This window comes from Selaginella moellendorffii, unplaced genomic scaffold (assembly GCF_000143415.4).
Source record: "Selaginella moellendorffii unplaced genomic scaffold, v1.0 SELMOscaffold_40, whole genome shotgun sequence".
Lineage (NCBI taxonomy): Eukaryota > Viridiplantae > Streptophyta > Lycopodiopsida > Selaginellales > Selaginellaceae > Selaginella > Selaginella moellendorffii.
The window spans coordinates 1,492,729-1,515,254 of NW_003314301.1; the positions used below are offsets into that span (position 1 = coordinate 1,492,729).

The following is a 22,526-nucleotide window of genomic DNA, read 5'->3' on the forward strand; positions in this document are numbered from 1 at the left end:
AGCATGATCATTCAGGAGAGCGACTCTTGTGAGGGATGTGGATTCGGAGGATACACTGGCCGGACCTTCAACCGTTTAAAGTCCCACGGCTGGAAGAATGAAAATGAATCCTTTGAGTCATATGATAGCTATTGAAATCCTCCCGTCAAGAACTTGCTGGGCTTTTCTTGGATCAAACATTCTCGGATTCCGCATGCTTGGACGTGCAATGTGGAGCCGGCAATCCCGAGAATAATCTCGCCGCGTTGTTAAGCTCATCAGAACGAATATGGCAATCCCGTTTGATTATCGTCCTCTTGATTCCTTCACCCAGTGACTTCGTCTCCAGAGTCCTGGGAAACGCCCCGCCTCCGCAGACCTGGAATGCCACTCTACTTTCCTCGGCAAATTTCCCAGCTCTGAACACCATGGGCCTCTCCTTCGGCAGAGCCGACCTGGGAGTCGGAGCCGTGATCCCGCTGCACTACCACCCCCGAGCATCCGAGCTCTCCTTCATCATGGAAGGAGTCGTGGAACTTGGGTTTGTCGACTCGAGCAACGTCCTGTTTGCCCAGACCCTCCAGCAGGGAGACGTGATGATCGTTCCCAAAGGCATGCTTCACTACCTATACAATCCTGGCACCAGCAGAGCCACCGTGCTGGCTTCCTTCGGCAGCCAGAGTCCCGGTATCTTCCCCGCTGGCCTCGGTGTCTTTGGCTCTGGGATTCGAGACGAAGTTATCGCGGCCTCCCTCGGGGGACTGGACCACGCCACGGTTGAAGCGCTGAAAGCTAAGTTCAAGCCTCGGTCTTGATATGTATAAGAGTCGTTCGCTTGGTGATTGATTCAAATAAGCAATCCTTCACTACAAAATTAGTTCGTCCATGGGAGAACATCAATCGTACCTATCTTTCCTCATTTTTACTTCTTCGCTCGTGTCTGCTTCATTCCCGCGATGTTTACTTTTGTTTAAGAGCGAAGTGTTTTGAGGATTCCACATGCTTGAACAGCAGATTCCTGCAAAACAATAAGAAATAAGCAAATCATCACTTTGAAAAGCAAGGATTAAAAAAAGTTAAGCTATATACCTGGAATCGAAGTCTCTGCCACAAACTTCGCAGGTACTCGAGGGGACTGCTGCTGCTGCCTTGCTCTTCCCGGACTTCCTCACCTCCTTCTGTTCTACTGGTTTCTTTCCTTTCTCCTTTCTCCTGTTCTTTTTCTTGGTCGACTTTGCTTCCTCTTGAGTTTCTCCGGTGTTGAGCTCCTCCATGAGATTTGCCACGTCTTCTTCTTCCGCATTAGCCTCGGACTCGGCTTCTTTTCCCGACGTAGCTTTTCTCTTTGACCATTCATCCTTGTCCTCAACTGGCACCTCATCGACCACAATCGAGTCCGATTCATCAGACTCCATTGCTCGATCCGTGTTACCCCTGTTCCGGTGTGAATTCAGCATCGCCTCGAGTATGCTCGACTCTTCGTCATCGTCGGCATTGCTCTCGCTGCTCGTGTCTGCTCCAGGACTTTGAGGTGGCGTCTCGGCTTCGATAACTTCCACAACCTTCGGTTCTGGAACCACGGGCTCGTCATGGTCCTCTTCTTCATCGACCGACTGAGCCTTGGCACGGACCTTCTCATCCTCCTCCAGCAGCGTCTCCTTCAAAGCCGACGCCCTCTCGATATGCTTCTTCGACTTCTCGTGGTTGTGCCACTGCTTCTCCGACTTAAAGTTCTTCTCGCACAGGATACAATAAAACTCCTGCCGCTCCCCACCCCGGCCCGCCTTCTGGTTCTCCTCCCACACGGAGTAATCCTCCTCCACCTTAGACCACTCTTGCTCCTCGTAGCTCTCCACTTTCTTCAACTTCTCCACCTCTTGCTGCTGGCGCCGGAGCTTCTTCTCCTTCTCCTTCTCCTCCGCCAATCTAAGCGCCTCAAGCTTCCACTCCATCACCCTCTTGTCCCTCTTCTTCACAAACGCAGCCAGCTGCCTCACCGCATCGTTAAACTCCCGCTGCTCCCTCTTCCGGATCTTCCTGTTCTCCTCCTCCATCAACCTTCTAACTTTCCTGTTTGGAGCCTCGGAGACGTCATACTCGTCGCACCAAGCGTAGTCCTTCACCGTCTTAAACCCCGACCAAAAACTATAGAAGGCCGAGACTTCGCTATGGCTGCTAGTCGGTCCACCAAAAGGAGGAGCTTCCCTCACACTGCCGGATCCAAACTTGCGATCAAACACCTGCTCCTGGACGGAAATCTTCCCAAACACTTCGCTGTAGACCGCATAGAATCCATTCCGGGAGTCGCCATAGCCGGAGAAGGCCGAGGGCGAGAAATACGACCAGAGGTTGAATTCAAACTCGGAGAGCTCATCGCCGCTAGACAGGATCTCCGACCTGTGAGAATCGTACCATTTGCGCTCCAGCGGATCGCCGAGAACCTCCCACGCGCTGGAAATCGCCTGGAATCGCTCCGTCGCCTCGCCAGCTGAAATCCCGCTCTGCTGGATCTTGTCCGGGTGCCATCGCAGCGCCTCGCGGCGGTACGCTGACCGGATCTCCTCGGCGCTCGCGCTGCGCTCCACGCCCAGCACCTCGTAGAGGCACTGCTTGCGCTCCATGGGCGCGGGCTAGAACCCTAACCCTAAACCCAGAGCTAAAAACTAGCCCTACTTTTAGCCCTTCCTTTAAAATCTTTAACCCTTTAAAACACTTAAAATTTGCTCGATCCAACGGCCAGGAAGAGAGCCCAGGAGAAACAGAGGAACTCTCTTTTACTGGCAGTGGTAGCCTCACTTTTAGCCTTCCAGGAATTGGAGAAGCTGGAGAAAAAACACCATGGAACGAACCATCAGATGAGAGAAAGAAAAAAAAATCCATCTCAATGAAGGAGACGAGAAGAAAAAAGAAAGAAAAAGAGAGAAGCGGAAGAGCTCGGCTCAGTCCCCAAGATGCTTACGCTCATCCTGAGGAGGACTAGACATACCTTTCGGCGTCTCGGGATTCTCTCCCGCATCTCCGGATGCTTCACGCGTCTCCAGATCTTCTCTGGAGATATCCTCGGCCTCTAGCAGAGTTTTGCCGCTGTCTTCCGCTTCATCCCTGTGCTCGTGAGCGGTGACTTCTTTAACACCGGATTGTTCGTCTCTAGCTTTCAGTTGTATCCTGTTCTCGCGAGGCTCCACCGTCGACACTTTCGCTTCCAAGTCTTCCACAAGTTCCAAAGCCTCGTCTCTAGCTTCCAGTTTCTCGCGAGGCTCCATCGGCGACTCTTTCGCTTCCAAGTCTACCACAGGTTCCAAAGCCTCGGCCAGTTCTATCCTGTTCTCGCGAGGCTCCACCGTTGACTCTTTCGCTTCCAAGTCTTCCACAGCTTCGTCTCTAGCTTCCAGTTCTATCCTGTTCTCGCGAGGCTCCACGGTCGACTCTTTCGCTTCCAAAGCCTCGTCGCCAGCTTCCAGTTCTATCCTGTTCTCGCGAGGCTCCACAGTCGACTCTTTAGCTTCCAAGTCTTCCACAGGCTCCAAAGCCTGGTCTCTAGCTTCTAGTTCTAGCCTCGCGATCACTTCTGTCGCTTCGACTTCACATTTCCTGTGTTCCAGAGACTCCAGAACTCCGTCGAGTTGGCAAGAATTGGTTCTACCTTCCAATTGCTCCACGGCTTCCAGTGGCGTCATATCTTTTCCTTCTGTCCAGTCATCCTCGGCTTTTGCTAAAGTTTCTTCCACCTCAGAGACCACGCCTGTAGCTTCTTGTTCGATTTGTCGACGCAAGTTCTCCTCCTCGTGCGCTTCGGAAACTTTCTGTAAAGTCTCGGCATCTTCCCCCACGTCGCCCTGTACTCCATCTTCATCTCCGTCGCTGCCACTGCTCGTTATGACGTTATAGTCGAGATGACGATCGTCTGAGCCTGGATTGTCCCTTCCTCTTTCCTCTATGTTAGTTACGTTCTTCCTGTCGTCCGCTACCTCTAGGCCTATAACTATATCGTTTGTCTTCTTCTCCCAAGAAAAATCCCCACCACCATTAATATCTGTCACCACCTTTAACGCTTCACCAGCTTCTTGTGATGCGGCAGTCTCTCCTCGAGTGTGTCTACCGTCTACCACACTCGGGTCGTCTCCTGTGCCATATTCTACACCACTTTCCTCTCGCTTCGCGGTTTCTGAAAAATCGTGGCTTGGATGGGCCTCTTCTTCGGATTGTAATAGAGAAACACATTCGAGCGGAAGTAAAAACGATCCCACCAGGGACTTCCGCAATCGATTTTCCTCTTCGGGTTTCCTGTAAAGCTTGAGAGCGTCCTGAAATGGTTGGCTCCATCAGTTTGAAAGGGCAGATATCCTGGTAGAGCGTACCATACCTCAAACGGACTTGAGAGAAAAGGAGGCTCGGATAAACCATGGCCATCAACTTCTCGGAGCAAATCCTCTCCTTCGGGATCAGCCTGAAAACATCAAAAGCTTTAACAAAAAGAACAATTTAGTGTCAATAAACCGCACTCTTACCTCTAAAACAAAATCATCGTCCAAGTCTGAGGCCATAGCAGGTTCATCAGCTTCTAGCTCCACATCTGGAGCTTCAATTTTCTCGTCCGTCATAAACTTCAAGTACTCCTCGTAAGCTTCAGGCCCCGCGAGCTCCTTCGAGACGCTCAGTCTGGACATAAGTTGCCTCATATCTTCGGTGAATCTTGCGTCTTTCAAGGAAAAGTTCTTGCCACCAGTTGGCTCTTCATACTTGTTTTCCGGAGATGCCTGCAAAGCGTGCTCGTCCAGAGGAGCTTGATCCTTGGGTTCTCGAAAGTGCTCCATAGTAGCAGCATTGTACCAGGGGTGTGAATATCCATCTTCTCCAACGAAACTTGCCGGATCTCGCATGAATCTACTAGGATGACAATAGATCGATCCTCTCGAGCCATAGATCGAAGCTGGAAAATGCTCCAAAAATCCGCCGACACCATAATGGGGTGCAAACGGCGGAAAAAAACCGTTTTTCCAGTTCCAAGGCTCCTCCGCGCCATCTCTTCTTCGATAGGAACCACCTCGCCTTGAATAATCGTCAGGACGACCCGAGGACGAAGGCCCCCTGCGAGACCTCTCATCTGAGGAACGCTTGTAGTCCTCGTCTCTGTAATCCCTGTAATGATGAGAACGCTCGTCGCGCTCATACTTGTAGTATCTTTGCCGCCTCCTATAGTCGTCTTCATTAGAACGATCTCTGCTGCGGCTTCGTTCTCTATAATCTGACTCATGCTTACGCTTGTCCTTTCGCGAACTATAATCATCTCCTGGCGACCTCCGTTCGCTATCCTTGGTCCTGCTCTCTTCTCTTGACGATACTCTGCTGCGTTCACTCTGAGTGTCCTTGCGTTCTCTCTCGCCATCCCTGTCCTTGCGTTCTCTCTCGCCATCCCTGTCCTTGCGTTCTCTCTCGCCATCCCTGTCCTTGCGTTCTCTCTCGCCATTCCTGTCCTTGCGTTCTCTCTCGCCATCCCTATCCTTGCGTTCTCTCTCGCCATCCCTGTCCTTGCGTTCTCTCTCGCCATCGCTCCTCGGCTTCAACTTATCTTTGTCCTGCTTCTCTTCATGTCGCTCTCCACCGTTTACTCTTCGTTCTTCTTCGTGCGCTCGGTGAGACCTCTCATCCTTGCTGGACTTGACCTCGTGGTTTCGCTCCCTGTTGCTTCTACGTTCTTGATCATCGTCACGACTTCTGTGTTTGGATTCCTTGTGATGGCCATCCTCTTCCTTGGATGGCCTCGTTTGATCTTCATTGTCCCTGGACTTCTTTCGACTGTCTTTGCTTTGGTCCGGGTCTGTGTGTTTAACGTCACTGTGGCTTCTCTTAGACCGCTCATCCTTGTGTTCTCGATGCTTTGCACCTCTATCTCTGTCTTTCCGGTCGTCACCATCGCGTTCTCTGTCTCTCTCCGGTTCGTCCCTATGATCTCGAGAGTAATGGCGTTCTTCGTCCTCGGCGTTGTAACAGTATCTATCACTCTCCAAGTCCGTGAAATTCCTGTCTCCATCTCTGTCAGCCACGCTATGCTTTTTCTCCTTGGACTTTTTGTGCCGAGGCCCAGAATCGCTACTTCGACCATGATCAGACTTACGGTCCTTTTTCTCGCAGGACACCAGAACTTTCTCAGGAGCACTTACCACAACCCCTTCATTCTCACCAGACCTCGTCTTCTTGGTAGAATGGCTCGAGTGTTGAGCAGCAGCGACATCAGAGCTATGCTTCCTCTTGTGAGAACTGTGGCCACGCTTGGCCTCGTCCCTCTCTTTCTCCTTCTCGCCACTGTCCCTGCGCTTGCTGCTACTAGATTTCCTTCTCGCTACAGTACCCGAGCCCACAGAGTCGTCTTCCTCTCCCTCCTGCTCCTCTTCCAGCTCCTCTTCCGCGTCCCTTCTGTGGCGGTGCGAGCGATGGCGGGCCTTGCCGGACGGCGCCATAGCTCGAGAGACTCTACCCTAGGAGAATGCAAGCAGCGGGAGGCAGTGGCGCCTGGAGATCCAAGGCGCTCGAGCTAGACGATACCTGGCGATGATCATCGCGGCGCTGGGCTGCGCGTCGGCGCGGCGCAGCGGTCGTCCTCTAAGCGCAGACTTAGGTTTGGAGCAAAATATTTTTTCCGGGAGAGGAATATACACGCGAATATTTTCGTTAGGGATATAGTCGGTGGCGCGACCGGCGGCTGGGGTGGGCGCCACGCTTGTGAGTCTCCGCCGGCCGACGGGCGACGGCTCCTTCCGGTCTCCGCCCGTCCATTCGAAAACGACAGCACAAAGACACCGGCATTGCCGTCGGATGGGGACATCCAACGGCCACGATCGCCCCCTCGATGGAGTGGCTACTCTACCACCGAGAATCAAATGTGTGCAAACACCACACCACACCTCTCCCATCCCACTTCCTCCCAAAGAGAGAAAAAAACTCTTTTTTTTTTCTCTCTTTCTCCTCCATCGCTCCTCCATCGCGCACCGATGCGATGCGTCGTCTCCATGGTCTGATTAAAACCCATCCCTTCCGTCACTCGAGAGCACCGCTGTAGCATCACTGACTGCTTCCCATGATCGCAGTGAAGATTCTCCCTGTAGCAGCGACGAGCAATCCGTCAAGGTCGGAGTTTTCGTGAGAGCACTGGATCCATACCCCAATTCGCCGAGCATGGAGCAGCAGCCTGATCTTCCAGCGACCACCAGAGAGATCGACCCAGCAGCGACGACGACGACGACGACGACGATGGCGATCTCATCACCGCCACTTCCACCACCATCGCTAGCAGCCCCGGGAAGAAGCCCATCACTGGCAGCCACCACCAAGGTGAGCAACTGCAAGGAAAACGATGAGCCGAGTGTTAGAAAGGACAGGGAGGAGTGGAGCGAGGCGGCCATATCGACGCTCATAGATGCTTACACTGCCAAGTATGGCCAATTGAACGGCAAGGGGCTGCGGAGCAAGGACTGGGCCGAGGTCGTGGACACAGTCAACAGCAACCAAAAGTCGGCTAAGACGGTGGAGCATTGCCGGAACAAAATGGACACGCTTACCAAGCGCTACAAGTCGGAGAAGAAGAACAAGCTGTCCGGAGCCGAGAGCTCCTGGCCGTGGTATGACAAGATGGAGATCATACGGGGCTGCTCTCCGGGAAAATCTGTCACTGCTGCCGCCGCTGCTGCTGCTGCTGCTGCGGCCGCTGCCGCCGCTGCTGCCTCGGCAAGTAACAGCAACATCAGCAAAGCTTTTGTGGGAGTTATTCCTCCTGGAAAGGAGAGGATTAGAAACAAGAGAGGGAAGAAAGTAGTCCTGAGCAACAGCGAAGACGCGTCAGTCCAGAGCCAGAGCGAGAAAAACAAGGAAGGTACTTACCCGCCAGTAAAGCCAGTGGTCGTAGTAGCACCATCGCCAGGAGGAGGAGGAATACCAGCACCAGCAGCTCCGCCACCACCACCACCGAGTTTAAGCTTTAGCAAAGTTGATGGACCCGGTTTCAAGCCTGAAATACCGACTGCCCCGTATGCCAGGATGGATTCATCCACTGCTCACCCAAACTTTCACATCCCGGCAGCCATTCCTGCTTGGCATAACTCTCCAGGAGCGGCACCACCACCACCACCACCAGCGGTAACATTTCCTCAAGTAGCAGCAGCGGCGGCGGCGGCGGCGGCAGCAGCTGCTAGAGAACAGCAAGCCACTGGTAACAGCTTGGACGGAGGAATAAGCACTGACCACCTCTCGAGAAGTATTCTGGAGCTAGCAGGAAGCATGAGGAGCTCGGCGGGGAACTTAGCCAGCAGCATAAACGGGTTCACGGAAGTGTACGCCAGAATCGAGATTGCCAAGATGGAAATGCTGAAGGAGCTGGAGCTGAAACGGATGCAAGTACAGCTTGAGACTGCCGAGATTCTTAGCCGCAAGAGGAAGCGGGACAGTTCTTCCGATCCTGAGTGATAGTATGTATATGTAAGAAAGATATATAGGCTGCCGCTGTGAGTTTTTGTAATGAAATTTTCCTCACAGGAAATAAAAAAACGAGTGATCTGTTTCGATTTTCAAGACGTTCAAGTACCTGGCGGACGAGCAATCTCTCATCAAATTATACCAAAAAACCTTTCTCGATTTAAGGTGCCATCTTGGCGACAATCTCTCTCATCACTGACTTTGGAGCTGCACAACATGATTCAGTGGATCAACTCAAGTACGAAACAAACTGGAAAGAAGAAAACTACCTGGCTGGCCGGTAAAAAGTTCAAACTGCCCAATTGCTTGTCGTATAAACATTTCCAAGCCGCTTACGACGACTGCACCGGATTCTTTAGCTTCTCGCAGCAGCCTGGTCTCAAGAGGCGTGTAAACCGCATCAAAAACCACACTATATCCTTTGAGAGCGGCCTGATCAGGAGAAGAGAGGTAAGCACGCGATGAAAGAATCTAGTCTGGCCATGCCTTTGGTATCGGAGTGTCTTGAACGTTTGGCTGCATACCAACCGAGGTCGAATTCGCTAGTATCATGCCAGTTTCCGGCTGAAAACTGCTCAATGTTTCCAATGAAATGGCTTCTGCTCCAACTGATTCAGCAAGCACCTTTGCCCTCTCTTATCATGCACAGACAAAAACGAAGTCAGCAAGCAGGAGTTCCACGACGAAATTAATAAAGTACCAAAATTCCGATTCGCAATCACAACTCTGGCCCCTCTGTGCTTCGCTCCAAAAGCAAGAGCCTTCCCAGCACCCCCGGCTCCGATAACTACGCAAAGCTTGCCAGAAAGCGGCTGGCTACCGTGGTATCCACTTTCTTCCCTTTCCAATCAACAAGGCAGGAGAAGACAATCAGAACCGCGCCATCAAACTCAAAATTCAACAATACCTCGAACACCGTCTTCTATAGCAGAAATGGCAGCTTCACAGTCTGTGTTGTAGCCAACAAATTTTCCATCTGCCCTTCTAATGATTGTGTTGACTGCTCCAATGGCCTGCATGCTTTCAAATCAATATAAAAAAACACGAAGACTGAGTTTCGAACCTTTGCGGAAGATTCAACCTCATCACAGCATTTCAAAGCATCTTCCTTGAATGGGATCGTAACACTAGAAACAAAAAGATGAGAAGAAAAATAGATGGTCCGGGAATGTCAAGTACCTGAAGCCACCGAAATCTGGCGCGGAGTACACCGACAAAAATTCAGCAAGGTTGTCCACCAAAAATGGAAGATAAACAGCATTGTATCCGATCGCTTCAAAAGCTGGATTGTGAAGATATGGACCTTTGCTGTGACCAACGGGGTTGCCTATGATTCCATAGACACGAGTATCACAGTCCATCTCACGCAGCCGATATGTTCGAACGAGATCAGTCAGCGTTGGCTGGCCAGGAGCCGATTCTTTGCCAGAAGAAAGCGTACCGAATGTCAAAAAGCCTCCAAACTTTGGTGACAGCAACCTGCTTATGAGACCCTTCTGTCCCATAACGAGCGCAATCGTTGGGACCTTCAAAGAAAGCTAGCTTAACAAGCAGGATTTCTTTCGCTGGAACTTTGAAGACTTACCTGCGTATGAGCCAGCACCCGAAACACATTCGCGGAATCGACCACGTTGTTTGCAGTAGTGACAAACTTGATTATATCGGCACCAGTGGCTTGCATCCTTGCGACAAGACGTCCAATCTCCTCGGAGGAAGGAGTGGTGTGATAGTTGTGGTTGGAGACTATAATTCTGGTGCTGGACGAGCTCCGCTTGGAACTTTGGCTGGCTATGAAATCCTCGGCCACCTGGAAGAACAAAAAACTATCTTAGAAACATTCTACGTTGTTACAAAAGAGAAGAACAAACAACTCTCTTCTACGTTAGAAGCTTAAAATCACCTGGAGCTCGACGTCGATGAAATCGGCTTGTAGCTCGATTGCGAGGCTCAATGCAGCCACTCGCGCAGCCTCGTCGCCTTCGTACAAACCTCCTTCCCAATTCGGCCTGTAGATCTGAGAGCATTCGTGATTTCCACAGGAAAATATAAATTCTCTCACCTATAGGTGATAATCACCGGCAAGACCCTGCCCTCGATCAATCGCGGCAAATCCACCCCTGGCTGGAAGCTGTTGATGTAATCCACTCGCAATTCCACCACATCGGCCCCGGATGCCTTCGCAGCCTTGATCTGATGCAGCATTTCTTCCACGGACTCGGCGACGAGCGGCGCGCAGAGCATCGTCCCATTTTGTGGAGGCGACATCGCTAGATCAGAGATCCTCGCCGTCGCCAATCCTCCTCCAGACAGATAATCCATAAACCCTAAGAGGACGGACTTAGAGCCGCCATTTCGCTACTCTGGTCAAGAACAAAGAATGTGTTTGTTAGCTCTTTCGATTGGAATTCTCAAAGCAAACATACCTCTTTCTCCTCGTCCTAGAAACGATTGTTTCCAAAACTTACAAAGAAGATGAGAGCTTCCAACTTACAGAATGGAAAAATACTTACACCAAAGTCGAAGATAGCGTTCTCTTTAAACACAGATCTTCAAGTGACCATCCTCGGTGCCGATGATAAACTGGCGTGAAAATGGCAGCACGCTGATGGTGTGAATCGTTGACAGATTTCTGCCACTGCGATTCGGAAGATAGACTTTTCTAGGCGTTACTTTTTGACTGGAATGACCCTGAAAGAGAACATAGCTTGAAAAAAAAACCAGTCGAATACAAAAACCTTTACCAGTTTCGAAAACGAGGAAACTCCAATCTTGTTTCCAGCAGCTGAGAGTATGTTGCCTCCCCACAAAGCGAAGCTCGCCACTGCGTCTCTGTGGCCTTGAAACGTCTGTAGCTGAAGGGGCCAGCTTCTGGAAACACGAAGCACGGAAACTCGAGTAACTCACAGCAATAAAAGAAAGCACAAAGAACTCACTTCCGGAGATCCCATACTGATAGTGTTTTGTCCAAGGAGCTAGAAACGAGATAATACTCCTCCAGGGGCGCAAGCTAGAATGAAAACTCCATGAGAAAGATACGAAAGAAGAAAGTACGTTACTTACGTTTGTGATTTCAGCTCCATGAGCTCGCCAGCTTCCAATCACACTTCCACTTCTGGCATCAAGAATACTGCAATGTCCAGAATTGAAACCGACGCCTATCCAAGAAGAGAAAGACTTCGATTTCTCTTCAGGGGCTTCTCGAGACGAAGATGTCACCGACGAGACGAACGAAGAAACTGAGGTTTCTGATGAAGTTTCACAGCGCCAGGAAAACAGCTGGCGACTTGTAACAGGATCTACAAACCTGCAAATCGGGAAAACAAGAAACGACGTCCGAAGCTCGTCAAAATTTTCAAGCTCACCTGAGATGGCCATTAGTCGTTCCAATCGCAAGCTTCGTCTCTGCCTCCATGAAATGCATGAAGGTGTAAGCATTTCCAGCGGATAGTGTCCCATTCGTCAAGCTCATATCAGCAACTTCACTCTGTCTCAAAGAACCGGAGATTGAAGTTTCATCCAGCAGGGCCAAACGTTTTCCTGTTTCGGAATTCCAGATGTGAAGCATACCATCACACGAGCCAACTCTTTCGAATCCTTGAAAGACACATATATCGTTCACGGCCTGGAAACAAAGAAGTCAGCATCGCTAAGTTTTCAGCTGCTATTTACCTCTTCGTGACCAGAATACTCCGTGATACATTCTGCAGATGAGAGGTCCCACTTTCGAACGACAGATCTTCCACGTAAACCACCAGCCGAAAAAATCACAGTCTCGTCGCCTCCAAGTCGTGAGACTTTTACAGTGCCACTATGAGCACGCCAGGAATGTGCGACGATCCCATTTAGCTTCCATGACTGCTCGTCTTTCGTACCGGCATGCGCCACTCCAATTCTACTCTTGTTGTTTGACTCGGCACCACCACGAGTTTCGTCATGAGTCGGCACCCAGAACCATGGCTCCTCGTTTGGTTTCACGACTAATTCTTGATCTTGGTTGCGAGAAGTAAAAGAGCCCGTCCACTTTGCAGCCTGGGATTGCGGAATAGACCATCCTACACCATTGAGTAGGAGGTTGGCAGGACTAAAGCTTCCAGTGTTTGAAGACTCTTCTACGGGCAAAGCTTCTGTAGAATGAGTGAAATGTCTGCTAGTGTCTGTCCACTGCAACAAAACTCCCACAATAAACTTACGACGGAGCCAACTCAAACTGCATACCTTCCAATCATATTTCTTTGCAAGGCTTTGTTCCAGAACAAGCCATGTCGGGAAAGACTGACGAACTCTCTCAATTCCCAAGAGTGATGCCAATTCAGAATACAACAAATATCTGAACGACATCAGTTATGTCAGTAAGGAAGAACCAAAAGAGAAAAAAACATACGCAAGGTCCAGTTCCTCGGAAATGTTGCTGTACGCAAGGGCATGAAAGAACTCTTTGAATTGCGGCATGACGTGTAGAAAAGTAAGCTCTGGTCCACTTCGTCTACAAGCGGCTAAAATACTTTTTGCTGCGGACTGCAAAAAGGAAAAAAAAATAAGTGACACCAAGAAAACAAAAGGTTTGAACAACCTGACGAAAGCGATGTGGCAAATTCTTTTGCTGGAAAATTTTGTAGAGGAAATTGTTAGGTTCCTGCACAAGAAATCGATAAACGCAAGCTTGGAGTAAATCCTAGGTACCTGCAATAACTCTCTCGATACGGAAACTGGATTCAATAGCAATACGAGACGACTTAACACGGTCAAGGCATCAGCCGCTGCCAATAAACGCCAGCTTTGTGTTGGAGCAGTCTTATGTGTTAATGGCTCAATACTGAGCATGAGAACGTACTTCAAAGGTGGAAGCCAATGCTTGATAATTGCCTCAGGTCCAAATTTCTCGCCTGAAACAGCATAATTCAAAACTAAGAAGAATGTAAAACAAAAGAAAGTGCCTGACTGACCGATTTCTACAAGAGAATCTACGCCATGCACAGTGATGTCACGTCCCAATGACTGCAAGAGTGGCAGAATTGTCTAGCAAACAAAAGAACTACGTTAATGAGTTTCTGACCAATTCAACAGTTAATCCTTTTACCTGGTTCAGTGTGACTGGCAATCCCAACTCTTGGCAAGTGTCCACCAAAACAAGTGATGCTGCACTCGCTTGCTGGCTTTCGGGCGAACGTAGAACACTGAGCACTATAAGCGAGTGGAAGTGCTGCAAATACACGTGTGTGCCAAGGAGCCGTCTCAAGTTTCTGATGAATGAAGATCCAAGTAATCCAGCTTTCAACTGAGCATCAGCATCGTTTTCCTGCAAAAAACAATACAAGAATTAAATACCATAGATTTATGCCATCAGTTCAGACTTACTTGCAAAATGCTTTGCACGACTGGCAAAAGTAGACGCCTTGAAGCCTGTTGCTTGAGAACTTGAAGCAAAGATTTCAACAGGATAATTACTGCCATAGGATCGAGATCATTGTAAGGATGGGCGATGACAGACAAACAAGCCGGTGCACAAAGCTCGGAAGCAACTGGTCCCATGAGAGCAAACGCAGACTGTTGAGCCATTTTCGCTGCATAGAACAGGCGGTCGTGGTTGCTGGCTAGAAAATGAAACGAAGAAAGGAATGTGTAAGCTGACCGAACTACCGGAGGGAAAAACGGTGACTCTAGCAACTTCTCAGCGCTTGGCCGTCTAGAAAAGAAACAAATGCCCGTTATATGAGTTGACAAAAAAATCAAAAAGGAAATCTACCTCTTGATGTCCGCGGCGAGAGTTGTTTCCACGACAATACGGACGTGAGGTGGAAGCTGATTTAGAGTTCCTGGAAGTGATTTCCTTTCCAGCCAAACTGCAGCACTGGTTGAATCAAAGAGCGGTTTTTGAAGAAAAATCTCTGCAACCAAGCATCCGATGCCGAATATGTCAGCAGCCTCGCTCTCCCGGATCGGCTTTAACACCGAAACTTCACGTTGCCATGCAACTAGTCTCTGATAAGATACGTTCTCGTCGTCGACGTCATCGTCCTGCTCGAAATGGAGCTTCTGGAAAAGCTCACTCCAGACTTTCTCGTCGGACTCTGCGACGTTTCGCAATATCGCCTCGCAGGCGTTTGATGCAACTGGAGGATGATCCGAGTTTGTAGAATTGTGTCCTTCCGGATCGGGCACTGGTACACCATACCATGGAGACAAACTCCTTCCAGAACTGCAAAAGGACGCTGACTCCTCCAGCTGTTCCAAGAGGTTTTTCTTGGAGCTGGAAGTCATCCGCATAGGATGCGGCTTCGAAAACAGCTGCCGTCGTCCTGATGATCTCGGCATGCTCGGTGCTGTAGTTGAAAGCGTAACATTCTTCGCCAGAACAGCAGCTTCACCCGACAACTTATAACCAAAAGTGAGATCAATCCACTCGTGGAGCTGCCTCGAAACACGGTCACTCTCTAAAGCAGAACGGTGTAAACGGATAAAGTCCTCGGGATCTTCAGCCCAGCTTGGAACAGCAAGATCACCCATACCATGGTGTATCGACCGGAAAACTTCTGGATCACTGTAAAATTCTGGAATGCACTCGTCCGGCGTCCAGTGGTACAGCCTTTGCATGTTCACTGGGTACTCGTTCGGCTCGTACACTGAGCGCACAACTCGACGAAGTACCAGCAGCGGAAGCCTTCTAGCTTTGTAGATGCAGACCGCGAGCTCCGAAAGGCACTCGTCCGAGACGTGGTGTGGAATCTCGGCAGTGGCGTACGTAAAGTCGAGCTGCTCGTCCCCTTTGGCTAAGCGCCATTTGCTCTTCGTCAAGTCACGCCAGCCAGTGTCATTCTCTTGGTCGGGTTTTGCTGTGAAGTCTATCACCCACGGCATGACCGTATGAAAGCACCTGTCCCCCCATCTTCTTCCAGCCAGCCTGTTGAGAAGTAGAAGATAGTCGAAGTTGCTAAGCTCTCCCCGGAACCACTTCTTAAACTGGCTTCTCCACTCGAGCTCGTCTTCAACTAGAGAAGTCTCCGTTGTTGGATTAAATACTTCACGACGTATAGAGGTCGTAGCGAATCCTGTAAGCCAGCACCACATACTGCTCGTGATGAGCACGCTGGATGGATTTATGTTTCCGTGAAAAACTTCCAGCTTGTGGCAATGAGCCAAACCAGCGATGATCTGATATAGAAAGAACCGCAGCTGCCAGTCATCTCCCAAGGCACCCGGGCTAAAATGCAAGAGCGAACGCAGCGTATATGGGGCTGGCGGAAAAACTAGATATAAAGTCTCGTTCCCCAGGAACGCACCTGTGAGCGGCGCTATGCACGGATGACTACTGCCAAGACAGAGATGGAGTAATCGCTGTTGATAATCTCCATCCCCTTCCCTTTCCTCTACAGCACTATTGCTCCTACTAAGATCCTTCAAACCACTTGAGAAAAACCTGGTTTTTTCGAGTGCCAATACGAGAGCTTCGAAGGACGCGTCTTCCAGAGTTGCATCTCTGTGTAGAACTTTCAGGAATTTGGAGAATGCTGCTAGAGGAGCTGAATCCCTGAGAGCGAAAAAGAGAAAAAAAATTAGTCATGGCTTATAAAGTATAGCTTCTGTTACCCGGGAGGAAGAGCAATAACACGCAAAACAAGTTCCATTTTTGAATCTCCCCTGGCAGAAATCGAAGAGGTTTCAGCAACAAAAGTCACGAAATCTCTACAGCATACCATTTTTTCCGATCCAAAGTCGCTGTATCCACCTGAGATTTCCACCACCAAACGAGCTCTATCAATCAATCGATCAATCAAAGCTCTAGTTAATTACCTCGCAGAACAAATGCGCCCCAAACGGATACGGCGATCGAAAGAGGCCATGAGAAACGACCACATTCTTCGAGAAATCACGCTCCACGGCAGCGCGCAGCTCATCCAACGACGCCGCGGCTCTCTTCTCCGCCATGATAAACCCTAGAACAGCCAAGGAGCCCTAAAAACAGAGTGACGTTTTATCAAAATTTTAGCGGCATATTTAAAGCTGGCGAATATTCCTTTTTAAATCTGTTTTATGTCAGCCATTTTTAAATCTTTCCTAGGGCAATGGAATGGAGCTACGCTTTATTGGAGGAAAAGACGTGGAAGAAAGGATGCGGATTGGTCAGATCGCTCAAGAAGCTACTTGGCGGGCTGCTGAGCTGCGTGATTGGCTGCGCCTCCCAGCTCATAACAGAGATCCTAGAAGATTCGTGCGGCAGTGCTTGTGTCTTGTGCGCTGACCTACGTTGACCAATCGCTCCATGACAGTCATCGGCGGTCAAAAGTAATGGTTGTGGTTGAATTTATAATACAAAGTGATGTGTGCTTGAGCAGGGCATTATTTTACCTATATGGTCCCTTTCATTGATCTTGTTATTGTTTGCACGGGCTCTCACATAATAGGTTATTCATGCTCAGTTAGGTGTGCAATATAATTTTAGTATACTGAAAGTTTAAGCAACTTTGGAATTTTTATATGGCTGTGTATCTTTATTTCTAGTACCCATTAATGTTGGTGACATCTGCTGGAATGTCCACTACATCAGTATGTTGTTAGTGTTGTTCGCACCCACAACACATAGTGGTGAAGCATGAAACTCGTGGTTACACTATCGTATGTTGGATTGCCCTCTCAAAAATTCCAATTCTCACTTTGAAAGGTCATCCAGGGGAAAATCCACCCGACAATTATTGACTCCAGCTCCTTCTATACTATAGTAGCAAGGATATCGATCGATCAATATCCAGCATGATATTATCTTTGTAACATTTTGGGAGCTCACGTTGATTAGTAAGATCGCGCGGCAGCCTCGAGATAGCCAATGTAGGTGAATAGAACACTCGTGAGGCGGCCGATAACCTTTTCCTGGGACGCTCCCTCCATGGGGCTCAGCTCAAACGACCACTCCACGGTGTTATGCCCGTCCGGCCCTCCCAAAACTCTCATGGTGGCGACGTAGTCCTCCATTCCCAGGTTGGACTCTATCAGCGCATAGGAGATGGTGTGGCTGGATTCGTCCATGGTCAGGAGCTTCTCCTTGGCCCACGATTTGCGACCGTCGCATCCGGTGGACGAGCCCTCGACGTAGCGGACGCTGCCGGGCGCGCGGGGGTGATCGCCCGCGATCCAGCGGCAGACATGGAGGGCTGGGATCCACTGGTGGAGATTGCAGTAGTCGGAAGCGACGGCCCACAGGCGCTCGATTGGAGCGGAGACGACCTTGCGAGTGCTGCCGCGCCACTTGTAACGAGAGCTTGAAGAAGACATGATTCTTACAAAAACTCCACAGAGAGAGAAAGAGAGAGAGAGCGAGAGAGCGAGCGAGCGCTTGAGAGAAGGAAAACGCAGAGCTCTAATGAGGAGCTTGGGAGGAGCTTTGCGGGAGTGAAAAGAATTAAATAGTCGATGGATGATCGATTCATCGACCCCTCCCCTCTGAGATCTAGCGAAGCCCAAGTTTAGGGAGTTTCAGAACTCATACACGTGGACGGCCGCGATGTGGCCAGGGGAAATTTGTTTTTAAACCGGGTGTGGCGCGATTCACGGCGCGCGAATCTTTGGAGGGGCATTTTCTCAGTCCCGTGTTTGTGACAACTACTCAAGCAACTTTGAAGCACTATGGAAAAACTCGATCGTATATGGCTCTTGACAAAAAGCCCTTTGGCCTTACTGGAATGGAATCCAAAGGAGTCCGACTTCTTACTCGCACGGTAAATCATGGCACATGAGCAAACAGTTCTTTAGGTTTACAGGGCTAAATTAGGCCAAAAAACATCAAGCACCTTTTCTTGGCATTGGAACTTCGCATATTTTATAATGGCATATTCGGCGGAAGGATATTCTATGAGAATTCCAGGATTTTAGGGTTCGTCCATTTTTGCGGGATCCAATGCAGGGATTCCTCGACCAGGCAGACGACGGTGTCCTGTGCGCGATCTTCTCCTTCCTCTCTCCGCGCGACATTGCGAGCTGCGCCGCCGTGTGCCGGCGATTGCAGCGCCTCTGCCGCGACGATACGGATCTCTGGCTCGCGCTCTGCCACCGGCGCTGGGCCGGATTCACGAGCTTGAGGGATTGGAGCAGGAGCGTGCTGGGCGACGATGGCGAGCTAGGGTTTATGCGCTACAGAGGTTTGTACAAGCTCCTGGCGAAATGGGGGAGCTTGATTGGCTTCTGGCGGGGTGTCAATGGGAATAGGTCGCAGATTCTGGGATTTGAGTGGCGCAAGAACTCGATTCATGGGTTTCGGATCGTTCCAGCGAGCAGGGGAAGCTATCAAGTGCGAAGAATTCCATTTCTGTGGCTGGGAGCTGCCGCGAATGGGAAGGAGATTTGCGTCATGAATCCAGCGCTGGATCGGGATTGTGGCTGCTGCAGTTGTCACGCACCGAAGGATCATCCAGGTAGCTCCAGGGATGATCATGGCTCTTCCAGCAGCGAAAAGATTGGCGATCTCTTCGCGGGGATGGACTCCGAGTGGGATGTGGAGGATTTATCTCGACTCGGGCTGGTTCTCGTCGACGTCCACTTTGCCGGGAAGAATCACATCGTCTTGGAGGAGCTGAATTGCCAGAGGCAAGTAGCGAGGATGAAGATCTCCCTGGCCGAGGCGGTGGCGAGTGCCTCGTTTGGATTCAGCGAGAACTTGGAGATCACGACGAGGAGCTATGGCAAGAGTCCTCCCGGGAGCTTTCCTTTCGAGATGTATCGCTTCCTCACGAGCAAAGTGACGAGCCCCGGAAGCGATAGAGCGGCCAGGAAGCAGTGGAAGAGAGACAAGGAGCGAGCCGAGAGCCGAGGAAGGCTATGGTGGCTGGAGCAATTGCATTTTGTCAAGGTGGTGGAATCCTCTCCAACGAAATCGAGGCCATTCCAAGGATTGTGGAAGGTAATCAAGATCTCTCTTTCTTTCTCTAGATCGCTCAAAGGTTTTTTTTTTTTTTATCCTCTTCCAGGGGTTGTGTCGATGCGAAGCTTTGGATTTCTTGCTCGTCTCCTACGACGACGATCGAGGCGCGATCACCTCCAGGCAAGTTGGCGAGTCCTCGTCAATTCGATCTTCGTGGATGAATCTCTCGGCCAGAAATTTCCAGCAGATTGATCTCGAGACAATGGCATTTCGATTGCGTTTGCCGGACACGAATCTCTCCACCGATTTTAGACCGCTCGCCTCGTCCGGGAACTTACTGGACGTTGTCAGCTGAGAGTCCCGGGGAGAGATCTCGAACCCGCGATCCCTCTAGTTTTGTACACTCGATTTATCGCGCTTAGGCGGACTTACAAACCCTAGGCCTAGGTAGCTATGGCGGCCTCTTAGGGTTTTTCTCCGCGGCGTGGGGTTTTGTGATCTATCCGAGGCAGTGGCGATGCATGCGTAGATCGATCCGGCAGGTAGAATTTGAGATCTCCGACTAGATGTGTATCGGATTCTAGAGTCTCGCCAGAAAATCTACAGCATTGTCTCTGGAGATGGAGCGCAGCAGCAGCAAGGCCGGCAATGGCCAGGCATCCAAGATTTCCGCATCGCCGGACGACGATCAGGGGATATTTCGCCGCGCCAAGCGCTCAATCGACGATCTCATCACGCAGGCTCGTCGATTCCGGCTCAAGACGAAGCAGCAGGAGCTCCTGATCCGGGTCAGCGCGCTGCTACTCATCTACGTCCTGGCATTCGCGACGCGGCTCTTCAGCGTACTTCGCTACGAGAGCGTGATCCACGAATTCGATCCATACTTCAACTACAGGACCACACTCTATCTCACGCAGAAAGGATTCTACGAGTTTTGGAACTGGTTCGACTATGAGAGCTGGTATCCTCTGGGCAGGATCATCGGTGGGACTTTGTATCCGGGGCTCATGGTCACTGCCGCGCTACTCTACTGGACGCTGAGGCTTCTAAGTTTCGCCGTTCATATCCGGGACGTTTGCGTGCTCACCGCGCCTTTCTTCGCCTCAAACACAGCCATGGTCGGGTACTTCTTTGGGAAAGAGCTCAAGGATCCAGGGACTGGATTGGTGGCGGCAGCGTTTCTAGCAATCTGTCCGGGATATATCTCGAGATCGGTGGCCGGGTCTTACGACAACGAGGGGGTGGCCATCTTTGCGTTGCTGCTTACGTTCTATCTGTTCGTCAAGGCTGTGAACACGGGATCGCTGGCTTGGGCCGTGGCCTCGGCGTTTGCGTACTTCTACATGGTGTCGGCCTGGGGAGGATATATCTTTATCATCAACTTGCTGCCGATCTACGTGCTGGTTTTGCTCGTCACTGGGAGGTACTCGTTGCGGCTCTATGTCGCTTACAACACGCTGTACGTCCTGGGCATGCTCTTGGCGATGCAAATTCGCTTCGTCGGCTTTCAGCATGTCCAGTCCGGGGAACACATGGCCGCAATGGGAGTTTTTTTCCTCATGCAGGTACTACAAATCGTTCTTTGCTGTGGAAAACGAGCTAAGACCTTTGCTTTCCTTGCTTGCAGGTGTTTTATCTAGTGAACTGGGTGAAGAGCATGGTCGAGCCCAAGCTCTTCCAAGCGTTCCTCAAGATCGCTGTGATTGTCACCGGAGGTGCCGGCGCACTGGCACTGGGTGTGGGAATGGCAACGGGTTATATTTCTCCGTGGACAGGCAGGTTTTACTCGTTGCTGGATCCAACTTATGCCAAGGATCACATACCGATTATCGCCTCGGTCTCTGAGCACCAGCCGACAGCGTGGTCATCGTTTATGTTCGACTACCACCTCCTCCTCTTTTTGTTCCCGGCGGGGCTTTTCTTCTGCTTCCGACGACCGACGGATGCCACCATATTTATCATGATCTATGGTCTGACAAGCTTATACTTTGCCGGGGTTATGGTTCGGCTGATCCTCGTCGCAACGCCGGCGGTATGCCTCATCGGAGCTATCGCGGTGTCCTCGACTTTGAAGAACGTATGTGGTCTTCTACGTGAGAAACCTGTGGGTAAAGTTCCTGAAAGACAAGGCAAAGACAAATCAAAGGTAAGTAGCTTTTGCTCTTTTCTTACTTGTTCTCGCCTTTGTTTAATGTCTTGTATGGCTTCTACAGGGTGGATCGGACCAGTCGATTCCGTTCCAAAGGGAAGCCTGCATTGTCGTCCTCGCCGGAGCTCTTTATCTCCTGACGAGCTATGCTTTGCACTGTACTTGGGTGACTTCCGAGGCTTATTCTTCACCCTCCATAGTTCTCGCTGCCCGGCAAAGCAACGGAGACCGAGTTATCTTCGATGACTTCCGTGAGGCTTACTTCTGGCTTCAGCACAACACTCCTCCAGACGCGAAGGTCATGTCTTGGTGGGATTATGGGTATCAGATCACCGCGATGGGAAACAGGACGGTTATAGTGGACAACAATACGTGGAACAACACACACATTGCTACTGTAGGACGAGCAATGTCGTCCTACGAGGATGAAGCTTACGAGATCATGCGGTCCTTGGATGTGGATTACGTTCTGGTAGTATTCGGTGGTGTCACTGGCTATTCCTCGGACGACATAAACAAGTAAGCAGTTGATCTTCTGGGTTTGTTTCTTCTTTAACTGCTGACGAGAGCTCAAACTGGGACAGATTCTTGTGGATGGTTCGGATTGGAGGTGGCGTATTTCCCGTCATCAAGGAGTCCGATTATCTCAACAATGGAGAATACCGGATCGATGCAGCCGCGGCTCCAAAGATGCTAGAGTGTTTGATGTAAGCAATTTCTAAGATTGTTTTCCAATCTCTATCGTGTTTCTGTGTTTCCCCAGGTACAAGTTATGCTACTATAGATTTGGCGAAGTATCTACAGAGTATGGCAAGCCTCCGGGGTACGATATCATCGCTGCCTCTCGGTTTCCAGTTTTTGATGCATCGTTGTTTTTTTTTTTATTTATAGGTGGGATCGTGCTCGGGGAACTGTAATTGGCAAAAAGGATTTCGAGCTGGAGTACCTGGATGAAGCATTTACAACGTCAAATTGGATTGTTCGCATTTACAAGCTCAAGCCCCCTGCAAACAGGAAGTAAACAACCAATTTTTGTAATCGCAGCCAAAGACTTTTGCAAATCAAGTTTCTAACTCTCTTTTCGTA

General features: G+C 50.2%; 9 protein-coding genes across 12 annotated transcripts; 4 read left to right on the forward strand and 5 right to left on the reverse strand.

The window, feature by feature from the left end:
• The first annotated feature begins 407 nt into the window (after positions 1–407).
• On the forward strand, positions 408–794 carry LOC9660687 (germin-like protein 2-4). Its single transcript, XM_002979192.2, has one exon. It carries the CDS (start codon positions 408–410, stop codon positions 792–794), a length of 387 nt encoding a protein of 128 aa, XP_002979238.2.
• LOC9660688 (DNAJ protein JJJ1 homolog) lies at positions 795–2,636 on the reverse strand. Its single transcript, XM_002979330.2, has 2 exons — positions 1,069–2,636; positions 795–997 (listed from the first exon to the last, which is right to left on the reverse strand). Exons 1-2 carry the CDS (start codon positions 2,598–2,600, stop codon positions 940–942), a joined length of 1,590 nt encoding a protein of 529 aa, XP_002979376.2. The 5' UTR covers positions 2,601–2,636; the 3' UTR covers positions 795–939.
• Positions 2,637–2,687: 51 nt separating this feature from the next.
• Positions 2,688–6,844, reverse strand: LOC112349641. 2 transcript variants are annotated; one of them, XM_024684403.1, is made up of 4 exons: positions 5,508–6,844; positions 4,488–5,426; positions 4,343–4,426; positions 2,688–4,283 (listed from the first exon to the last, which is right to left on the reverse strand). In XM_024684403.1, exons 1-4 carry the CDS (start codon positions 6,435–6,437, stop codon positions 2,919–2,921), a joined length of 3,318 nt encoding a protein of 1,105 aa, XP_024540171.1. In that variant the 5' UTR covers positions 6,438–6,844; the 3' UTR covers positions 2,688–2,918. The 2 variants fall into 2 exon arrangements, with proteins under 2 accessions (XP_024540171.1, XP_024540170.1); XM_024684402.1 differs by having other exon boundaries at positions 4,488–6,844.
• A 114-nt stretch (positions 6,845–6,958) lies between these two features.
• On the forward strand, positions 6,959–8,543 carry LOC9634108 (trihelix transcription factor ASIL2). Its single transcript, XM_002979193.2, has one exon. It carries the CDS (start codon positions 7,153–7,155, stop codon positions 8,434–8,436), a length of 1,284 nt encoding a protein of 427 aa, XP_002979239.2. The 5' UTR covers positions 6,959–7,152; the 3' UTR covers positions 8,437–8,543.
• Positions 8,544–8,571: 28 nt separating this feature from the next.
• LOC9660689 (bifunctional 3-dehydroquinate dehydratase/shikimate dehydrogenase, chloroplastic) lies at positions 8,572–10,953 on the reverse strand. Of its 2 annotated transcripts, none has more exons than XM_024684404.1 (11): positions 10,869–10,953; positions 10,505–10,805; positions 10,346–10,451; positions 10,031–10,252; positions 9,625–9,983; positions 9,509–9,572; positions 9,353–9,458; positions 9,146–9,280; positions 8,932–9,080; positions 8,715–8,877; positions 8,572–8,652 (listed from the first exon to the last, which is right to left on the reverse strand). In XM_024684404.1, exons 2-11 carry the CDS (start codon positions 10,762–10,764, stop codon positions 8,606–8,608), a joined length of 1,611 nt encoding a protein of 536 aa, XP_024540172.1. In that variant the 5' UTR covers positions 10,765–10,805; positions 10,869–10,953; the 3' UTR covers positions 8,572–8,605. The 2 variants fall into 2 exon arrangements, with proteins under 2 accessions (XP_024540172.1, XP_024540173.1); XM_024684405.1 differs by having other exon boundaries at positions 9,625–9,971; positions 10,869–10,952.
• Positions 10,727–16,370, reverse strand: LOC9634109 (protein GFS12). Of its 2 annotated transcripts, XM_024684401.1 has the most exons (18): positions 16,234–16,370; positions 16,137–16,168; positions 16,030–16,080; positions 14,189–15,970; positions 13,801–14,128; positions 13,523–13,741; positions 13,389–13,461; positions 13,126–13,328; positions 13,016–13,078; positions 12,827–12,960; positions 12,661–12,772; positions 12,115–12,606; positions 11,808–12,067; positions 11,506–11,749; positions 11,379–11,452; positions 11,187–11,313; positions 10,956–11,133; positions 10,727–10,769 (listed from the first exon to the last, which is right to left on the reverse strand). In XM_024684401.1, the coding sequence occupies exons 1-17, from the start codon at positions 16,366–16,368 to the stop codon at positions 10,981–10,983; spliced, it is 4,482 nt and encodes a 1,493-aa protein (XP_024540169.1). In that variant the 5' UTR covers positions 16,369–16,370; the 3' UTR covers positions 10,727–10,769; positions 10,956–10,980. The 2 variants fall into 2 exon arrangements, with proteins under 2 accessions (XP_024540169.1, XP_024540168.1); XM_024684400.1 differs by lacking the exon at positions 10,727–10,769 and having other exon boundaries at positions 10,950–11,133.
• A 688-nt stretch (positions 16,371–17,058) lies between these two features.
• Positions 17,059–17,905, reverse strand: LOC9634111 (lachrymatory-factor synthase). Its single transcript, XM_002979334.2, has one exon. The coding sequence runs from the start codon at positions 17,707–17,709 to the stop codon at positions 17,230–17,232; it is 480 nt and encodes a 159-aa protein (XP_002979380.2). The 5' UTR covers positions 17,710–17,905; the 3' UTR covers positions 17,059–17,229.
• A 416-nt stretch (positions 17,906–18,321) lies between these two features.
• On the forward strand, positions 18,322–19,816 carry LOC112349601 (F-box protein At3g12350-like). The gene is made up of 2 exons (XM_024684300.1): positions 18,322–19,330; positions 19,398–19,816. The coding sequence occupies exons 1-2, from the start codon at positions 18,332–18,334 to the stop codon at positions 19,644–19,646; spliced, it is 1,248 nt and encodes a 415-aa protein (XP_024540068.1). The 5' UTR covers positions 18,322–18,331; the 3' UTR covers positions 19,647–19,816.
• On the forward strand, positions 19,714–22,526 carry LOC9634112 (dolichyl-diphosphooligosaccharide--protein glycosyltransferase subunit STT3B). The gene is made up of 6 exons (XM_002979194.2): positions 19,714–20,856; positions 20,919–21,437; positions 21,505–21,959; positions 22,025–22,147; positions 22,204–22,263; positions 22,332–22,526. The coding sequence occupies exons 1-6, from the start codon at positions 19,912–19,914 to the stop codon at positions 22,459–22,461; spliced, it is 2,232 nt and encodes a 743-aa protein (XP_002979240.1). The 5' UTR covers positions 19,714–19,911; the 3' UTR covers positions 22,462–22,526.

What these genes read in the sequence shown, in the direction of transcription:
- LOC9634108 (XM_002979193.2), top strand. Translation starts at nt 7,153, where the DNA reads ATGGAGCAGCAGCCTGATCTTCCAGCGACCACCAGAGAGATCGACCCA.
- LOC112349601 (XM_024684300.1), top strand. Translation starts at nt 18,332, where the DNA reads ATGCAGGGATTCCTCGACCAGGCAGACGACGGTGTCCTGTGCGCGATC. An exon ending in CATTCCAAGGATTGTGGAAG is followed by an intron (nt 19,331 to 19,397) that starts GTAATCAAGATC and finishes ATCCTCTTCCAG; the next exon opens with GGGTTGTGTCGATGCGAAGC.
- LOC112349641 (XM_024684402.1), bottom strand. Translation starts at nt 6,437, where the DNA reads ATGGCGCCGTCCGGCAAGGCCCGCCATCGCTCGCACCGCCACAGAAGG. An exon ending in ACGATGATTTTGTTTTAGAG is followed by an intron (nt 4,427 to 4,487) that starts GTAAGAGTGCGG and finishes TGATGTTTTCAG; the next exon opens with GCTGATCCCGAAGGAGAGGA. An exon ending in TTCTCTCAAGTCCGTTTGAG is followed by an intron (nt 4,284 to 4,342) that starts GTATGGTACGCT and finishes CAACCATTTCAG; the next exon opens with GACGCTCTCAAGCTTTACAG.
- LOC9634112 (XM_002979194.2), top strand. Translation starts at nt 19,912, where the DNA reads ATGGAGCGCAGCAGCAGCAAGGCCGGCAATGGCCAGGCATCCAAGATT. An exon ending in GAGTTTTTTTCCTCATGCAG is followed by an intron (nt 20,857 to 20,918) that starts GTACTACAAATC and finishes CCTTGCTTGCAG; the next exon opens with GTGTTTTATCTAGTGAACTG. An exon ending in GAGTATGGCAAGCCTCCGGG is followed by an intron (nt 22,264 to 22,331) that starts GTACGATATCAT and finishes TTTTATTTATAG; the next exon opens with GTGGGATCGTGCTCGGGGAA.
- LOC9660688 (XM_002979330.2), bottom strand. Translation starts at nt 2,600, where the DNA reads ATGGAGCGCAAGCAGTGCCTCTACGAGGTGCTGGGCGTGGAGCGCAGC. An exon ending in GGCAGAGACTTCGATTCCAG is followed by an intron (nt 998 to 1,068) that starts GTATATAGCTTA and finishes ATTGTTTTGCAG; the next exon opens with GAATCTGCTGTTCAAGCATG.
- LOC9634109 (XM_024684401.1), bottom strand. Translation starts at nt 16,368, where the DNA reads ATGGCGGAGAAGAGAGCCGCGGCGTCGTTGGATGAGCTGCGCGCTGCC. An exon ending in GGGCGCATTTGTTCTGCGAG is followed by an intron (nt 16,169 to 16,233) that starts GTAATTAACTAG and finishes TGGAAATCTCAG; the next exon opens with GTGGATACAGCGACTTTGGA. An exon ending in TGCCACATCGCTTTCGTCAG is followed by an intron (nt 12,961 to 13,015) that starts GTTGTTCAAACC and finishes TCCTTTTTGCAG; the next exon opens with TCCGCAGCAAAAAGTATTTT.
- LOC9660687 (XM_002979192.2), top strand. Translation starts at nt 408, where the DNA reads ATGGGCCTCTCCTTCGGCAGAGCCGACCTGGGAGTCGGAGCCGTGATC.
- LOC9634111 (XM_002979334.2), bottom strand. Translation starts at nt 17,709, where the DNA reads ATGTCTTCTTCAAGCTCTCGTTACAAGTGGCGCGGCAGCACTCGCAAG.
- LOC9660689 (XM_024684404.1), bottom strand. Translation starts at nt 10,764, where the DNA reads ATGGATTATCTGTCTGGAGGAGGATTGGCGACGGCGAGGATCTCTGAT. An exon ending in GGGTGCTGGCTCATACGCAG is followed by an intron (nt 9,984 to 10,030) that starts GTAAGTCTTCAA and finishes TTGTTAAGCTAG; the next exon opens with CTTTCTTTGAAGGTCCCAAC. An exon ending in CCAGATTTCGGTGGCTTCAG is followed by an intron (nt 9,573 to 9,624) that starts GTACTTGACATT and finishes TTTTGTTTCTAG; the next exon opens with TGTTACGATCCCATTCAAGG.